This window comes from Parastagonospora nodorum, assembly GCF_000146915.1.
Source record: "Parastagonospora nodorum SN15 chromosome Unknown scaffold_7, whole genome shotgun sequence".
In the NCBI taxonomy this organism is placed as follows: domain Eukaryota; kingdom Fungi; phylum Ascomycota; class Dothideomycetes; order Pleosporales; family Phaeosphaeriaceae; genus Parastagonospora; species Parastagonospora nodorum.
The window spans coordinates 1300916-1317688 of NW_001884555.1; the positions used below are offsets into that span (position 1 = coordinate 1300916).

Here is a 16773-nt window from a genome sequence, read left to right on the forward strand (position 1 = left end):
GTATGACAGCGGCCGAGACCGCGCTACAGTGGCTCCGCGTCGGCCGCAGAGACGCCCACGATTGCCGCAGCGCTGATTGATGAGCGGTGAGGTGCTGGGAAAGCCTGCGCTGCAGCTTCACACCCAGCAGCCTGCCCCCGAGTAATTGTAGCGAACGCCCCGGCGCCGTCGACCGCATCGACCGTGCTGTGGCGATCGCCTCCGCGTCTCAAATATTGGTCACAGCACATTTAAGATACGGTCAGGGCATGAGCGCTGTCTTGTCTGTGCTCTCCTTTAAACCACTTCCCGTCTGTGTACGCAAGGGCTGTCCCTCTGACTTCACACCCCCCAAAAAATCGCACTACCACGCGCTGCTCCCAGGAACGAGTCCAATTCGATTTGAATTCCACAACGCACCTTGCAGCACCACCACGCCTTACCGCCGCTACATTCAGTAGCATCCTTCCTGTCTGTCTCTCTGCTTCTGTTTTCGTCCGCGTTGTTCCCACTTTGCTTTTCTGGCAAAGTGCTTCTTATCCGAAAGCCGTCTCATGAGGCTTCCGCAACCGTCCTTGTCGTTCGTTGAGCACCACCGACTACTTTGTCCCCTTCGTCATGTTCACACAACATAAGGTCTGAACACCTGCATTTATATCGTCTTACACATTTGATCTGCCGACGATACACCAAAGAAAAGGTAAAGCCCCAAACTAAGCAAGATTCCCGCGTCCTGCTGCATCTTTGTACTGTCCCACTCGGGTGCCGTTTCGTTCGTTCGTGCGGCCACCTCGCAGCCTTTTGTCAAACACTTCTTGGACACGTTTTTCAGCTTGTGTCTTGCAAACCGCCCTGTTTCGCATGGTTTGGTCACTGACTGCTCGCAGATCGCGCTTGTAGCAACTCCAATGCGCTTTTCTTGAGCTTTCGCTTCCCCCCCCAGATTCATCATCATCGCTGCGCTTCCACACGCGGCTGTCACATTACTGTGTCTGCCAACGTCATCTATTCACCGATATCTCGTCAGCTCATGAGGACCCGACCCCTGCAAGAGTACCGTAACCGCTGCGCCCAGCAAAAAGAGATGGACACCAGGACCCCCAAGGCTGCCAGCAGCAAGACTTCGTCGCTGAGGACTGCGCGACACAGTTACGTCCAGCCTTCACCAGATGCACTTGCTGTCGAAGGCTCAGCATCAGCATGGCATGGGCCGCTGATCAGCCGCGATGGACCTTCCAAGGACAAGAGATATCCTACAGAGTATGGCTCCCGATCAGAGCACGCATCACAGTTCGCATCCCCATCGCCACCTGCGCAAACAGCACCGTCACGCTGCCTGGATTTCCCTGAAGAGCTTGCACAGATGATCATCACGATGCAAGCTGGCCAGTACAATGAACAGCTGGCAGAGGCATATCGCGAGGCTTCTGATATTCCGCCCGTCACCAAGCAGTCACTCAGCGAGCTCGACATTCACCACATCATCACCAACAGTAGGTTGAGGCATGACATCAATTTCGATCGCAACCTAAGTTTCAGGCCTAACCTTGACGGCCCGAAAGGCCATCAAAAGCGGCAAGCGACTGGTCAATACTGGAAGGCCTTAGAAGCTGAACTGGAACTCTATGTGCGGCTGTTTCAGGGCACGCCACCTCCACGATTCCAGGACAGCAGTCGATGGGCAGGATTAATCCAGAATGCCCAACGGCGCATCCCCGTCATGTTCCGCACGATTCAGGAGGTGTTGAAGAGCTTGGTACCAGACAGGGATCATGCGAGAGTGGACGAGCACTTGGATGTCCCAATGTTGATGCAAGAGATCGAGCGCGGTGTATGCGACCTCGTGAGATTAGCAGAGTGGATGGCTCAACTACTGAAAGAGCACTGTGCGCCCATGCGGGATAGTCAGGTTGATGGTATGGTCAACACCATTCGGTCCGGTGTCACGGAGCGAAGCTCCGCACAAATCGTAGAGGGGCTGCGTGACTTGTTCGGAATATTAGAAACTATGAAACTCGTAGGTCTGCCGTGGGTAGTTTTGCTGGACTGACGCTAACATTGTCACAGGACGTCGCCAATCACCAAATCCGGAACCTGAAAACCCTTCTGGTCGAGGATACTGTCAATTTCGAGAAGCACCACCACTTGGACCGACTTGTCAGCCATCGGTCGCGTGTGAACATTCACGCTGCTCAGGCATGGTACCTTCGTGCGGCATGGGAATTCGCAGAGACCCATCCGACTCAACCGAGAAACATCCAACAAGCTCAGCTCGAAATCTTCGTCCGCGCTGTGGTCGCACAGTTCTTCAACAGGAGCACACATTCCGAATTCCCAGAGACGTTCTATCTCGACCAAGATCGCCTACGATCACTCAAAGCCGAAATTGAAGATTTGGTCTGCATGGAGGTTTGCATGGATGCATTCGCCGCTTTTCTCAAGCAGTTCAGCTACGATAGCTACATATCACCACAGATCCGGTTACAGCTCCACAGCTCTCTGCTAGCTATCATGGGCAGTTCCATGGGCTACGGGTCCCACCAGTGGGTCATGAACTGCGAAGCCCTATCTTTGGAGATTCTGCGACAAGCATCTATTGTTGCCGGCCAACCCCAGACTTTCTCTCACGACGCTCTATCGCATGCAAACGAGCACCTTCTCCATATGTTCTACGACTCTTTCAACACGCACAACTCACGCATGGAAGCTACTCTGCTTAACCGGGTCATCACATGCACCGAGCGAAACACAAAAACAATGGCCATTGATCTCTTTAACAACCTTGTTCCTATCACTAGCTCCTCACCGCAACCGAAGCCTACACCTTTTTCACACCTCACGTCATCCGCCGTCCATACGCTGAACCCCGAAACGGCTCGGTGGCAAGACATTGCCAATCGCGTCACACACATCATTATCCTCCATTGGCGGGTTTGGGATCGCATCGCATACGTTCAAGAAGATGGCTCCGAGCGATCAACATCTCCGGCAGGCCACGAGTCTACCTCATCATCGCAACACCCTGTCCAATCGTCGCAAAACTCGATGCAAGCATCCGAGCATGAGTCGCAGCTAGTAACGGCCATGAAGACAGGCGACTCAATAGAGTCCGGACAAGAAGCACTTGTCCCACACCACACATCCTCGCAATGACAGGTATCCGGTTCCTAACATTTTCATTTTTCAATCCTGCATAGCGTTGTCCTTTTCATATGTATGATACCTACCTGCCACAATGCAGACACTATACGTTTAACTAGAAATTTGGAACATCGGGTATACCTTATAAACGGCGTTAGCAAGGCGCCATTCGATTCTGGAAACAACACCACTTTTTTCGGTCGGCGTTCTTCATTTCACGACGGCGCAATGGCGCAAAAAGGATGGATTACACTGACGTGTATCGTGGAGCAGAGGAGTTTTTTTTGGCAGTAGTTGCTTGGTCCCTGTCGTGCGGTTTGGCAATACAGACACAGAATACATTTTTTGGAACCAGATGCATTGTCTTTTCTTCGTCTCTTCTACTCAAAGACGACAGGGTTTTCCTCGTCGCTCGCCAATTGCGTGCAATCTAAAACTTCCTCACAGCGTTTCCGCAAGCACGTGGTCAGGTCTCGCCGTTTGCATAGCAACCGGAGTGCTATCAGCACACAACACCGCAACCACAATGATCAAGTAACAATTATCTTCAAGCGCATTCTTATTCACCTCCCACCACCACCCCGTTCGAAGCCCGCAAACACGAAATTCTTCACATATGCAACTACCAACAGAGCACGCGCAGAACCTAGCCCGCACTCCGACCGCCACACCCACCAAAAATGCCCATCAATGACTCCCGCCACCTCCTCCCCATGAACAGCATGGTCTTCAAATCCTCGCCCAACCTGCGCAACGAACTTCCGTCAAACCCCACTCTCGTTAATATACGCGACGCGGCGGATACCAGCGTAACTGCGCTGCCAATGCCGGCTACCGCGCTAGAGGATCAAGTGGTTGAGCGCAAGATGGGCTGGTGGTCGCGAATGGTGGCGAGAATCAAGGGTTGCTTTAAGAAGAAGGAGGAAGGCGGCGAGGAAAGAACGGAATTGAATATTGGTGGACCGACGGACTTTCAACATACTTGGACGGCGGGAATTGGGCCGTTGAGGACGACGGGGGTGGGTGAGGAGGGGGAGTGGGAGGATGTGGATGAGGGGAAGGGGGTGAGGAAGTAAGGGGGTGTGAATGGGGGGGAGGACTCGCTCTTTCCACCCGTTGTGTCGAAGGATCTGGATATTGTGTTGGGCATGTCAAGGATGGAGACCTCACGTATGTATCGAGAGTGTCACGAAGTACAGAGAAAAGATCCCACGTAAGCTAACCAACAAAATGATCAAGCCGGCATACTACCAGCCCTTTCCTTCTCCTTCTCCCTCTCCCTCTCCGGCCCCTCCTCCTTCCCCTCGCGATTAACCTCCCAACTACTTGGGCGGACACCACCACTTCCTCTCCCTCGTGCCCCTCTCCGCCACTGGAGGTACCACTTGCAGATGGCCGTACAGGTAAGTCAGCCCTTGTTCTCGGTCACGGTTCTCGCCGTTTCTGACTGTCAACTGCAGAACCCATTCCCGACATTTCAGCAAAGTTATCAGGTCCTTCTCGATGGGGCGATGCCGCAACTTACTTCCTCTTCTCCGTTAGTGGTCTCTTCTTGGGTGGTGAGATCGGGTCTTTTGACAGGAACTGCATCTGCATCGCGGACTATCACGAAGGATCCTGAAGCAAAGGCCAGAATCGAAAAGGCTTTTAAGAACTACAGGATAGACGTGTTGAAGCGCGAGATTGACCAGCTTCAAGGAAAGAGCAAGTTTGAGGAGTTCTTCAGCGGCTAATTTTGTGGGTTTGTTACGAACATGAATAATTGTGGATTCTGGAGGCATCGAGATCTTGTGAATATCTTCATTGATTTAACGTGGAAAAGCCGGTGTAGAATAAATCGACGCGCAACAGAGTGTGAATGATGGATTTTTATTGCGCCCAGCCGGCTCCCAATCCCCGCACGACACGAAGACCATCCAGATCATGTACTTACGTGTGCCAAATCCACACTATAGGGACCGTCGCATGGCTCCTGGCGATCGTTGGTCGAGGAAAAGCTTATTTATCTTGCGCTTGACGTCACAACTGCATGACTCGCCAATGTTTAGGCCATCAAAACCATCGCTTTGTGCCTAGAGCTCAACAACAGTTCGCAGGTCCTTTCGTATTCTTTCGCTCTTCTATTTTGCGTGTCGGTGGTACAGACTCTGGGCATAATTAGCACCAAGTGAGGGATCGAGGAACGCCCGTCCCGCTCAGGACATAATACATCAGCATCGTACACAGCATTAATTCCCGCAATTCGATTTAGAACGCTTCCAAGATTTCGGAACACACGGAAAACAAGTGGACTTGAACGGGTTTGGTCGGCAGCTGTATCAGTCGAGCTATACATCCCGGAACAGCAAACATGAAGAGCACAATAATAGCCTTACTTGGGATGGCCACCCTGGGCAATGGCCAAAGCAATTCAGCTGCATCGTCCTCATCGCTTGAGGTCGTCACCTTGACCGGCTCACAAAGAAGTCAGTCGTTAGATTATTTGCCTGGTGTGACCCTGCCTTCCTTCTTCCAAGGCAGCACGTTTGCGACAACTTCGGTTCAGCCATCATCATCCATATCATCATCGGGTAGCATGAGATCAGCGAATAGCACTATGTTGAGGTCATCGTCATCGACATCGACAACTACTGAGGAACCAGTCACGAACATTGGCGGAGCGACGAGAACATCAACTCCAACGAACACTCGAAGTGCACCAGCACGACCCTCCAACACGCAGCCCTGTAACAACTATGTGGAATTCTGCAGTCGAAAGTACTCTAATATCACGGAAGTAGCAGCACACAACTCACCATTCACACGCAAGAACAACGCAGCACGAAACCAGGAGTATCCTGTAACACAGCAACTCAACGACGGAATCCGGGTTCTTCAAGGCCAGGCCCACATGGTCAATGGCACTCTTTACTATTGCCACACTTCCTGCGATCTCCTCAACGAAGGCACAGTAGAAGACTACCTTCGCCAAGTTGTTGCATGGGTGGAGACACATCCTTTCGAAGTTGTCACCATAATCTTTGGAAACTTCGATTGGGCGCAGAAGGACTCAGAAGGCAATTCGCTAGTAACTTCGGTCGACTTCGATGTTCCCGTCAGATCTTCTGGCCTTATCGATTACATTTATCAACCACCCAAGACTGCAATGACGGTCGACGATTGGCCGTTACTAGGCCAGATGATCCTTTCCCAGAAACGCGTCGTCACGTTCATCGACTACGGCTTTGATACTGGGGCCGTTCCTTACATGCTCTGGCAATTCTACAACGTCTGGGAAACGCCATTTTCGCCAACGAATGGCAGCTTCCCCTGCACGATCGGAAGACCGGAGGGAATTAGCGACGACCAGGCAAAGAGCATGATGTACCTTGCTAACCACAATCTGAACGCAGAAATTGCAATTGGAGGAACTAGCATCTTGGTTCCGAACACTGCGCAGATCAACCAGACCAATGCTGTGAGCGGGGAAGGAAGTTTGGGGTTGATGGTGAATGACTGTGCAGGTATGTTGTCAAAGCCTTTTGTGAAGTTTTCCAGCATTTGCTGCACATTTCAGCTCTTCAAAATTGTCTAGGATACTGACAATGATTGCAGAGAAATGGGGTCGCCCGCCTAACTACCTCATCGTCGACTTTTACAATCAAGGCCCGTCGAGTGGATCGGTCTTCGAGGCTGCCGCTCGTGCCAACGGCGTGACTTACAATCGCCCATGCTGTGGCACAACTACACGCTCATCAGCTTCGTTGAATTTCCGTCCTTCGTTCGGATGGCTTGAGTCGGCTATTTTCTTGACCGCGATCATGATCTTTTAAGCCCGGGTTTTGCGCGAATGCTTACCAAGCACTTTTCTCTCCTTGTACTCTTCAATGCCAATACTAGAATTTAGCGGATTCATTACGGCATATGGTGCCATCATCTTTCTAGGCCACCGAAGTCCCCATCAGAAGTACATAGCGAGTCTTTGATGTGTATGATGGACAAGGGGGCCAGCAATTTTTCGAGATCAGCCACTCATTTCTCGCACGTTTGGTTTTTCGTACGCCGGCTGCATTCGTGGGCGTCCTGCATGGAACATATCCCGACAGCCACAATGGCTGACCAGTCACATAGAGCAATGTTCCTACAGCCACGTTTGCTGGCGAATCAAAAGGATTTGCTTCGATTGCCACGTCCCTACCAAGTCACAAGTTCGTCTATTCCTGGCCCGCTGTTGTGCGAAATCAGCGAGGTGACCGATGCGGGGGGAATCCTTCCGTCGGCTTCGTCGCCGCCCTGGGAGCTGAGTGGTTCGCGGTTCTCCTCAAGCAGGCCTTTTCTTAGCTGCATCAATTGTTTGGACAAAGCTAAGCTCGTTACGGGATCGAGTCGCCATGATTCTGACGCAAAGTACAAGACGGTAGAGGTCTTGCGTCTCACCGGACATGGCAAGGCACTGCAAGCGACAGTTGATAAATTACAACTGGAAAGAGTTCGCATACAAATACCGCCGTCACCCGGACATTTCCAGCTTGATCAATTCAACTCGAGTCTGGATCCACACCAAAAACTGTTACATATATTTCCACACTAATACCTGCGACACACATCGTCTTACAGCGGTTTTCTACACTCAAAGCTCATCTACTCTTGCCCTTTCACGATGGTGCCCATCTGCCTAATCTTCAGCCTCGCCGTCATCATATCCGCTGTGCATGCAGCCCCTATCGAACCGAACCAACCACCGTCCAATTGGTCGAAGGAAGCAATCTTCGGCCTTCTCGGATTCTTTGCTGCCATCCTGACTATTCTCGCTATGGTACTCATGGCTTCACCTTCAGCACGCAAATGGTGTACTCGTGAGCATGCGTAGACCATACTGCACGGAGAACGACTGCAGCTAACTGGTATAGGTTGTTTCACGCGCAAACAAAAGGTAGCGATGCGCGCAACATGGGATGAGTACGTTGAATACTTGAGATGGCAGGAAATGACAGGGCGGCGCAGCAGCTGAGTTTTGCTTGTCTATACATGTATGAGAAGAAGATTGCAGATAATGGAAGAAGGCCCACGGCGAAATAGACTTGAGAAGCGAACATAGATAAAAAGTGCGACTCAAGCGGTCTCGCATTTTTCTTCACTACACCCGAGTCCACGTGCATATCTGGTTTGAAGCGATAAAGGTGGTGCCTTGGTGCAGGATGAAAGCATTAGCTTCCATGAATGACTACAACAGTATCGTGCACTCACTAGCATAAGTATAACTACATGATTGTTTGTAGCCATGCGTACAAGAGCGTCTTCAGCTTGATCTTGATGTCAATGTGTTGTTGGTGCTGCGCCACCCCGTGAATAGGTTACCGTTAACCGATGCCCGAAGTGGTTTGGTTACGTCCCAGGATCTCTGGACGGAAACCAAATTTCTTCGAGGTCTTTAGTGGAACGCAATAATCATGTACGATATAAAGGCTTCCTTCGCCCTCAACGATGAACTTCGCACAAGAGCCTTCCTTTGCACTACAAAGTCTACCAAGTCTCCAAACTACACACATTTTCACTCGTTATCTTCGATAGCGTTCAAAGTCACATTGGATCGCGTCTTGATCCAACGCCTCCAGTAATCACTCTCCGATACGCACGTGACGATTCGAAATGGCTTTCTTCAGCCTCATCGTCTTACCTGCCACTACTCTAGTCGTCCATGCAGTACCAGTAGAACTGGACCAGGTTGAATCTACCCATTCCCAAGGCTGGAACAAAGAAGCTATATTCACGCTCGTCGATGTCTTCCTCGCTCTTTTAGCCATCGTTGTCATGGTCATCCTCGCTCTACCCTCGGTGCGCAGGTGGTTTACTAGTGAGTACACCCTTTCCAATGCTATGAAAGCCCTCTATTAACGGCCAGTCAAGGAGCAAGAAGCGACACCGAATTGGCTTCCATGGAGGGCGCAGCTTGGGAAGAGTACATGGAAGCGAAGAAGAAGACCCTCGTGCTGCGCAAGAAGTGGGAGGAATCGATTAGGCCGCGACATGCGTAGGTGGCGGGTAGCGCCGTCCTCGAATGGGTTGTGGCGTGGGACGGCGAGAGAGTGGTTGCTGCTCATTGGGCACAAGCGTGAGGTGAGCTGACCCTGCACCTCTTTACTGAAATAAAGTGTACTGATACCATTGTTAAGGATCGAGTCGGAGGAACGCGGAGACGGTAGCTGGAAGTATTGAGAATATCTGCATAGTGGAAGTTATTGATAAAGTGTTTCTTTCTCTTGCGACGCCATTCGCACCGTACCAAACATTATAATATACCCATTAAGTTCCTTCGTTTTCGGTTCATTACATCGCGCTCCCGTGATTTTCATCACCCAGCTTTTTTCAGGTGTTCCTGACACCTAGAACATAAAGAAAAGCGCAACAAGGTCTATCATGAAGAAAAGTCCAGCCAAGAGCTAGAGTAGTCGCTCCAAGCATCTCCTTCAGGTTGAGTCACGTTGGTCGGCAGTAAATCATCATTGACTATCGATTTCAAGAACTGTGTCATGGACTCTGTGTCGTTCGTGAGGCTCTGTAGGGAAAGCTCGCTGTCGTTGGGATGATCTTTCGGCGGCACAGGCGGTGGTCCATCGCGAGCAATCGACTTTACCGCTAGATCGTATGCCTTGCGCACCAGTGCTGCTGCATCTTTGTTGGGTGTGAAGTATTCGAGTGCGTCTTGGAGTCGAGGAAAGCGGCTGCTATCTGGGTAGCCTTCCACACGTCCGGTCGAATGTACGTCCCAAGCAAAGCCCGTGAAGGGCCGATTCATACTTTGGAGGAGTGCGTTCCATTCATCCACGACCTTTGGACGCTGTAAAAGCGAGTAGATAACGACGCTGTGATGCCAGTCTGCCATCGTCTTGTGATCGTGCTCAAAGTGGTCGGCGATGTGGTTGCAGCGCTCTTTCCAGTTTGTGGAGAAGTGATAGCAAAACCCGCAACCCCAACCAGTCCGAGTCTTTCGCTTTCGCTTTGACTCTTGTACGTGTTTTTTCTCTGAGCATCTGGTGTTTGCGTAGCAGGGCACACAGCCATGAGCCTGGACATGATGGGTGACAAAATCTTTGTCTAGGAAGTACTTTGCATAGCAAATGTCACACTGAAACTCCTCGGGGCGTTCTTGGTAGGTTTCTTCGTGTCGTTTCCAATCAGCCTTCTCCACAAAGGGCTCTTTGCAAATTGTACAGAAATACTTCTGCGCGGTGTTCGAGCGCCGGGCTCGTTGCTTCCGCGAGACGCAGGTCTTGTAGTAGTCTTTCTCTGGGGCGGGTAAACGAGGGGCATTACGTTTCCTGGTCGCTTGCGGTGCTGGTATGTCGGCAGCACTCGGGCTGTATGCAGGAAGGGGTGAAGGATAGCCGGTAAGCAAGTGTTCAGCTTGAGCACGGTAATGGCTCCTAGACTGGTTGGAGATGCAGGAATAAGAAGAGTCCGTCGAGATTGTTGAAGCCCGGTTCTGGAAGTTGGAGAAATTGCTGCTGTTTGAAGATCGGGCATGGGAAGATGCGGATGACTGTGACGAGAAAGACAGATGTTGCTGGTTGGTGGGTTGCGCGTAGCCCATATCCACTTCCCAAGGTCTCAATGGTTGGTTGTTGTGATCTGCTTGGGTCGTCAGCCTTTGCCTGCTCATGAGAATGGGTCGTAACAGGCGACGCACCTATTGAGCTCTGCCCGAATCCTGTCGAACATGTTTGCCCAATTTGCTGCTCCTCAAGGAAAGGTGCTGATTGGTCCATAGTGTAGTCCATGGTGATCTCGCTTGTACCAAAGAATTTAAGAGGCGAACCAGCGCCAGGATGATAGCCGCTCATGTTGCAAGTGAAATATTATAAGACAAGCATGGAAGTGAATAGACGCCTGGTATATCGAAACACGAAACGAGTGCAAAACCTACCCTCATATGAAGAGATAAAGAATGCATAACTCATTCTTCATAATAAACTCGCGGAGAGCCTCAGGAGACCTGAGGGACGTTCTAAAAGCGGTTAAGCGAGTAATGTAAGCCTACATGTTCACCTGAAACACAGGCCGCGCTGCAGGCGACGATTTGGTGGCCCTGTTTTGTTTCATCGCGCCAGGCACCAGACTGCTGGCATAACATCGATTGGCCGCTGCGTTGCTGTGCACGAAACAGAAAACACAAAATGTTTCTAAGCTTGGTGCAGGCGTTCACCTGCAGCGGCGCGGTTGGGGCGGTTTTATGGTCGAGAAGCTGAAGTCACGTGCACCCGTCGATAAGCGAAATTCTTCCGCGATGTGACGTATACCCGTCGCGTTTTCGTCCCGCACCAGCAGCACATTAATAATGCGCTTCTACGTGGAACAGATAACGCCTGAATCTGATAGACGTCAATGCTCTTTTGCTAACAATTCCCCAACGTTAACAAATCAGTAGCACAGCATGTCCGCCGAGATCAGCGAACTCAAGCCTCTCGGCCTTAGGGCTGTACAGCACCAACATCGAGACACCCCGCGAGTCGATCCCTTCGCTTTCGACCGCAACGATGATAAGATACACGTGCTGCTATGCGCGAGTGGCTCTGTCGCGACCATAAAGATCCCCAACATGATAGATGCGCTCGCAAAACATGAGCATGTGCGCATACGACTGATCTTCACGGCCTCAGCTGCGAACTTCTTGCAGGGCCAGAGCGCAGAGCAGCCCTCAATAGCGGACATAGAAGCGCTTCCGAATGTAGATGCCGTCTATTTCGATGCAGATGAATGGGCAGAGCCCTGGATTCGTGGGAACAAGATCCTACACATCGAGCTACGGAGATGGGCAGATATAATGGCTATAGTGCCCCTCAGCGCCAATGAGCTGGCGAAGGTTACTCAAGGCTGGTCAGACAACCTACTTCTATCTGTCGTGCGCGCATGGGATACTACCGGCCTGGTGGATCCAGTACGTGACATACCAGGTGTGCAGTGGGCGGAAGAGGTAGCAGCGGAGGGTGTGAGAAGAAAGAAGAGGATACTCGTCGCGCCGAGCATGAACACAGCAATGTGGCTTCAACCCATCACGAAGAAGCAGATAGATGTATTGAATGACGAGTGGGGTGTCAACAACGGGGGTTGGTTTGAAGTACTGCAGCCCATGGAGAAAGAGCTAGCATGTGGCGATGTAGGAGGAGGAGCAATGAAAGACTGGAGGGAGATCGTGGCAATCTTAGAAGAGCGCCTGGGCCTGAGCGACGTTGCCGCGCAATGAAGCGTTATTCTGGTCCCTCAACATAGTCGGATCCCTTGATCCCCAACATATGCACACGCTTGTCCTGTTTTACGGCTTCTTTAACTCGCAATCCAACCATAGACAGAAAACAGAACCTCAAGCATGTGCTGTCTGCTATTTAGCTGTCCTCGTCCTGTCATAACGCATGCCAACAACGCCCGCACCGCACAAAATGGACCTGCACCACCGGCGCCTGAGAGGCTACCAGCACTATTCTAGAGATCGGTTGGCGAGATGCTTCTGCTGTTCAAATGGCCTGTCTGCCTACTCAAGTCTCGTGCACGTCACCATATATAATAAGTCTTGGCAGGTGAAAGGCGAGCAAAAAGAACTGCAAAAAATATATTGCCCTGCCCCACGCGATTGTTGGTTACCCAAGCGAGGATCGAAATCCTCACCCACCCGACATATGTAACCCCCTTCACAGAGACTTATCAGGCTTGGAGTCCTGCGCTGCTACCCCCAGTATCTCTTATCAGGTTCCCACCTAATCGCGCCAACTTGTGTTGCTTGATTGATGAGATAGAGCTGAATGAAGTTGAAGATATACACGAATTTATTGGAAGGCGTTAGTTGGGGTAAGAGGTGGTTGCCTGGGGTGAAGGTCTGGCGAGAATTTGCGCGGTGCTCTGGAGATTGCGGGAGCGAGGCTGGAGAGCAGCATTCACCTGGGGACGGCGGCGATGTTTACTTGCTCTTCGGGTCGCATGTAGCTGTGTTGTGGTGACGGCATACTTGTTGAGGGCACCGTTTGCGCGCTCCGTTGCCGCAATTCTTAACACCAAACATACAGCGCTCTCTCACCTGCACAATCATTTCAACCACAACACAGCCTCACTGTTCCCTCACCTGTCTACATAGCAAAGACTCTTACCTAGTACGAACACGACTACACTCATAATGGCACCGAAGAAGCCAGCGTCAGCGCCTGTCAAACCGAAGCCTTCAAAATCAGAGCAGAGTGGTTCTGTGCTTGCGAGTCTCAAATCATCTGTAAGTCTTTCGGATGCTATCGCCAAAGTATCAGATATACGACGACATCTATTGTTCTCATCACCAGTTCCAGTTGACTAATACCATCTATAGATACAAGTCACCAAGGACAAGCTACACAGTATTCGCACATCCGCTACTAACAAAGTCACCAAAGCCACCAAAGCCACCAAAGCCACCAAAAGGACCGAGACCACCACCGAACGCGAACATCTCAAACAAGTCCTCGAGCGCGTTTCCATAATCGATGACAGCAGCAGCTCCAACCCATCTCCCTCGGGGCCCACGCCAGACACCTCTGCCCAACCCTCCTCAGACCCAACCCCACATATCCCCCTCCAAGGCCCTTCTGCACTCACACCCCGCAACTTTGAAGTCGGCGGCTCACTGGGCAAAGGAAAATTCGGCCGCGTCTACCTCGCTCGGCACATCTCAACCAACTACATCTGCGCGCTGAAAATCATCTCCAAGGCCTCCATCTCTTCGACCTCCGAAGAAACGCTCATCCGCCGGGAAATCGAAGTGCACCAGAACCTCGCGCATAAAAACATACTGCGGCTATTGTCCTGGTTCCACGACGGTGCGTCGATCTACCTCGTGCTGGAGTACGCAGCGGGCGGGAGTTTGTTTGGGCGGTTGAAGAAGCAGAAAAAGGGCCGGTTTATGGAAGATGAAGCGGCGGGATATATTGGGCAGATGGCCGAGGCGCTGAGGTATATGCATTCGAAAAATATCATGCACCGTGATATCAAGCCCGAGAATATCCTGCTGGGGTTGCATCAGGAGATCAAGCTCGCGGACTTTGGTTACAGCGTGCACTCGGAGTCAGGTATGCGATCAACTGTCTGTGGCACGCTGGACTACCTGTCGCCTGAAGTCGCGGTCATGATGCTGAATCCGGGCAAGAGCGATGCGTTCTACACAAAGGCGATTGATCAGTGGAGTTTGGGCGTGTTGATGTATGAGCTGCTGGTGGGTAAGGCGCCGTTTGAGATGAAGAGTATGGCGCAGACGCAGATGAAGATTGCTAGGTATCGGGATAAGGGGATTAAGTTCCCGAGTCATGTGAGTAAGGGGGCGCAGGATTTGATGCGTGGGTTGCTGAGCTTGGAGGCGGAGCGGAGAATGGGGTTTGAGGAGGTGTTGGAGCATGAGTGGATTAAGGCATGTACGGTGAGGAGTGTGAAGTCCGGGGTGAGGTCGTTTGACGGGATGTTAAAGCGAGCTATTACAGGTGCGTAAATTAGGTACGAAGGGCAGGAAGGGCAGTGTTACTGCTTGTGGTGTCGAATACCATGTGCCGCAATGAAGCCCAGCGATGCTCGAACAGATCATCTTTAGAGTAATGGAATTTTGTAACGATGCGTTAGTACAAACCTTCTTTTAGTATTGCATGTGGCTGCGGATATATGGCTGGCAGCAGGCTTATCTCATCTCCATCACACAGTGGCCATATGTCATAGTATTAAAACTGACATGTAGAAAGCGTCGAACTCTTCGGGTAGTCGAGCTTGTATATCCTCAGCGTCGCAACAATTTTCTCTCACAGACTTGCAGTAGCTTGAATGTATCTAGGCATGCGAATCGTACATCTCTGGCGATGTAGAGGGTAAGAACACTGTCAAGGCCGCAGGGTTCAAGCTTTCGATGGTAGTAGCCTCATAAGCACAGAGACTGGAAATACTGAGCGTTGACGTTCAACCGTCGAAGGTAATCGTTAAAGCTAACGGGAAAAGAAACGTAACGTAACGTAACGTAACATGGGGTATCATCAACGATCCTGATCTGTAAACACGAAACCCAGACGCCATAATCCAAGTCCATTTCCGTCGTCATCGTCATAAAACAATCCTAACTCCATCATAGCATCTTAAAAGTTACCGGGGACCTTCAGGCTAATGCCATCGGTGGCTCGGTGTTGTCGATGCTTATCATCGGAAGTCTTCTGCCAGCAGACTCCAAAGACAGCGAGGGGGGTGTCAGGGACCTTCAGGCGTAAACGCCATCGGCGGCTTGACATTGTCGTGATGTGGTACCGGGGACCTTCAGGCTAATGCCATCGGCGGCTCGGTATTGCCGTGAGTGGAATCTCATCGATGGAAGCCCTCTGCCAGCAGACTCCAAAGATGGCGGCGGGGAAAGTGTGCCAGGGACCTTCAGGCTGATGCCATCGGTGGCTTGGCTTTGTCATGATGTGGTACCGGGGACCTTCAGGCTATGCCATCGGCGGCTCGGTATTGTCGTGGTGTTAGGGACCTTCAGGCATAGAGCCATCGGTGGCTTGACGTTGTCGGTCAGGTCAGCTTAGTAAGGACGCAGCGACCTGATCTTCTGGACTGATTCGCGGTCGAACCGCATTGGAGGCTTGCCGTTATAGGAGGTGAGATACCTATACTCGACGTCGTATTCTGAGTTTTCGCTCAGATTTACGTAAGTTCTCTTCGAAAACCTGGCGCCAATCATCTTTGCCAAAGTCGTGCCAGGATGTGGCTTGTCGTCTTGGTTGTTGTCGGCAAGCATGAAGAGGCGTTGTTGATGAGGGGGCTTCTTTTCTGTGACCGTATGACCATTAAAGGTGGTACACAAGCGGATTTGGACGCACTCCACGCCCTGGAAGTCGATCTCCTTGCCGACCACTACGGCTGGGTGACACCAGGGGTTCTGGTCAGTTCCCTTCATATACTCGTGGATCTTTGATCCGACGAGCTTTTCTTCAGTAGGCAAGTAAAACACCATGCCAAGCTCGACATTGTCAAAACTGGGCAGGTTCTTGTCGGTTGATGATGGTGGCGCAGCCCCAACTCGCCAACTTCCCTTCAATCCACGAGTAACTGGTGGAGAAGGTGGAGGGGTTGGAGGAGAAGAAGGCGGAGAGGAGAGCGAAGCAGACAAGGGGGGAGAAGGAGTGCGGGAAGGCGGTGGAGTTGCCAGTGGCTGCAGTCCTCGCTTGTGCGGAGGGACGTATTTGGTAGTGGCCAAAGAAGACATCTTCAATAAATAGTAATAGTTATCAAAGATGTATGAATGGTGGTAGCTTTTTAGCTCTTTGTAATGGTCTCTCTTCAGAAAGATATCAATGAATAGCTATAAGATGTGATGGGTGGTTTCCTGCTTTGCAGGACTTTCGACGACTTTTAAGGAAGGCCTGGCGCTCAAAATCCTGCCGACGACGCTATAAAATGAGTACAATTGGTTCCATGGTGTGCTATAGTTGCTTGCTAGATCTGGTTCTCTGGGTCGAGGATACACATCTTCCCCAGCGGTGAGCCAAACATTGAGTCTTGCAGCTTTCGCTTGGTAGAGCCTAGATACCTTCGCAGCTTTCCTGATGCTCGGAAGTAAACCAAAATAGCTTCGTATAGCTTCAGGAGACCATATAGTGGCCATTTGCATGCTCGGGTGAACGAGTTTTCCTCAGC

The 16773-nt window shown here is 51.2% G+C and overlaps 11 protein-coding genes across 11 annotated transcripts; 7 read left to right on the forward strand and 4 right to left on the reverse strand.

Moving 5' to 3' along the window:
• Positions 1-1063: 1063 nt before the first annotated feature.
• On the forward strand, positions 1064-3132 carry SNOG_05381 (hypothetical protein; the record flags this gene model as incomplete). Its single annotated transcript, XM_001795734.1, has 2 exons — positions 1064-1996; positions 2047-3132. 2 exons carry the CDS (start codon positions 1064-1066, stop codon positions 3130-3132), a joined length of 2019 nt encoding a protein of 672 aa, XP_001795786.1.
• A 668-nt stretch (positions 3133-3800) lies between these two features.
• Positions 3801-4853, forward strand: SNOG_05382 (hypothetical protein; the record flags this gene model as incomplete). Its single annotated transcript, XM_001795735.1, has 3 exons — positions 3801-4184; positions 4607-4679; positions 4702-4853. The coding sequence occupies 3 exons, from the start codon at positions 3801-3803 to the stop codon at positions 4851-4853; spliced, it is 609 nt and encodes a 202-aa protein (XP_001795787.1).
• Positions 4854-5470: 617 nt separating this feature from the next.
• SNOG_05383 (hypothetical protein) lies at positions 5471-6932 on the forward strand (the record flags this gene model as incomplete). The annotated part of the gene is made up of 3 exons (XM_001795736.1): positions 5471-5585; positions 5904-6623; positions 6715-6932. The coding sequence occupies 3 exons, from the start codon at positions 5471-5473 to the stop codon at positions 6930-6932; spliced, it is 1053 nt and encodes a 350-aa protein (XP_001795788.1).
• Positions 6933-7293: 361 nt separating this feature from the next.
• SNOG_05384 (hypothetical protein) lies at positions 7294-7543 on the reverse strand (the record flags this gene model as incomplete). Its single annotated transcript, XM_001795737.1, has 2 exons — positions 7294-7440; positions 7511-7543. 2 exons carry the CDS (start codon positions 7541-7543, stop codon positions 7294-7296), a joined length of 180 nt encoding a protein of 59 aa, XP_001795789.1.
• A 216-nt stretch (positions 7544-7759) lies between these two features.
• On the forward strand, positions 7760-8178 carry SNOG_05385 (hypothetical protein; the record flags this gene model as incomplete). Its single annotated transcript, XM_001795738.1, has 2 exons — positions 7760-7955; positions 8084-8178. The coding sequence occupies 2 exons, from the start codon at positions 7760-7762 to the stop codon at positions 8176-8178; spliced, it is 291 nt and encodes a 96-aa protein (XP_001795790.1).
• A 570-nt stretch (positions 8179-8748) lies between these two features.
• SNOG_05386 (hypothetical protein) lies at positions 8749-9134 on the forward strand (the record flags this gene model as incomplete). The annotated part of the gene is made up of 2 exons (XM_001795739.1): positions 8749-8953; positions 9007-9134. The coding sequence occupies 2 exons, from the start codon at positions 8749-8751 to the stop codon at positions 9132-9134; spliced, it is 333 nt and encodes a 110-aa protein (XP_001795791.1).
• A 380-nt stretch (positions 9135-9514) lies between these two features.
• SNOG_05387 (hypothetical protein) lies at positions 9515-10940 on the reverse strand (the record flags this gene model as incomplete). The annotated part of the gene is made up of 2 exons (XM_001795740.1): positions 9515-10386; positions 10787-10940. 2 exons carry the CDS (start codon positions 10938-10940, stop codon positions 9515-9517), a joined length of 1026 nt encoding a protein of 341 aa, XP_001795792.1.
• A 590-nt stretch (positions 10941-11530) lies between these two features.
• On the forward strand, positions 11531-12462 carry SNOG_05388 (hypothetical protein; the record flags this gene model as incomplete). The annotated part of the gene is made up of 1 exon (XM_001795741.1): positions 11531-12462. The coding sequence occupies one exon, from the start codon at positions 11531-11533 to the stop codon at positions 12338-12340; it is 810 nt and encodes a 269-aa protein (XP_001795793.1). The 3' UTR covers positions 12341-12462.
• A 563-nt stretch (positions 12463-13025) lies between these two features.
• On the reverse strand, positions 13026-13260 carry SNOG_05389 (hypothetical protein; the record flags this gene model as incomplete). The annotated part of the gene is made up of 2 exons (XM_001795742.1): positions 13026-13135; positions 13236-13260. 2 exons carry the CDS (start codon positions 13258-13260, stop codon positions 13026-13028), a joined length of 135 nt encoding a protein of 44 aa, XP_001795794.1.
• Position 13261: 1 nt separating this feature from the next.
• SNOG_05390 (hypothetical protein) lies at positions 13262-14596 on the forward strand (the record flags this gene model as incomplete). Its single annotated transcript, XM_001795743.1, has 2 exons — positions 13262-13354; positions 13448-14596. The coding sequence occupies 2 exons, from the start codon at positions 13262-13264 to the stop codon at positions 14594-14596; spliced, it is 1242 nt and encodes a 413-aa protein (XP_001795795.1).
• A 1062-nt stretch (positions 14597-15658) lies between these two features.
• SNOG_05391 (hypothetical protein) lies at positions 15659-16342 on the reverse strand (the record flags this gene model as incomplete). The annotated part of the gene is made up of 1 exon (XM_001795744.1): positions 15659-16342. The coding sequence occupies one exon, from the start codon at positions 16340-16342 to the stop codon at positions 15659-15661; it is 684 nt and encodes a 227-aa protein (XP_001795796.1).
• Between the last annotated feature and the right edge of the window lie 431 nt (positions 16343-16773).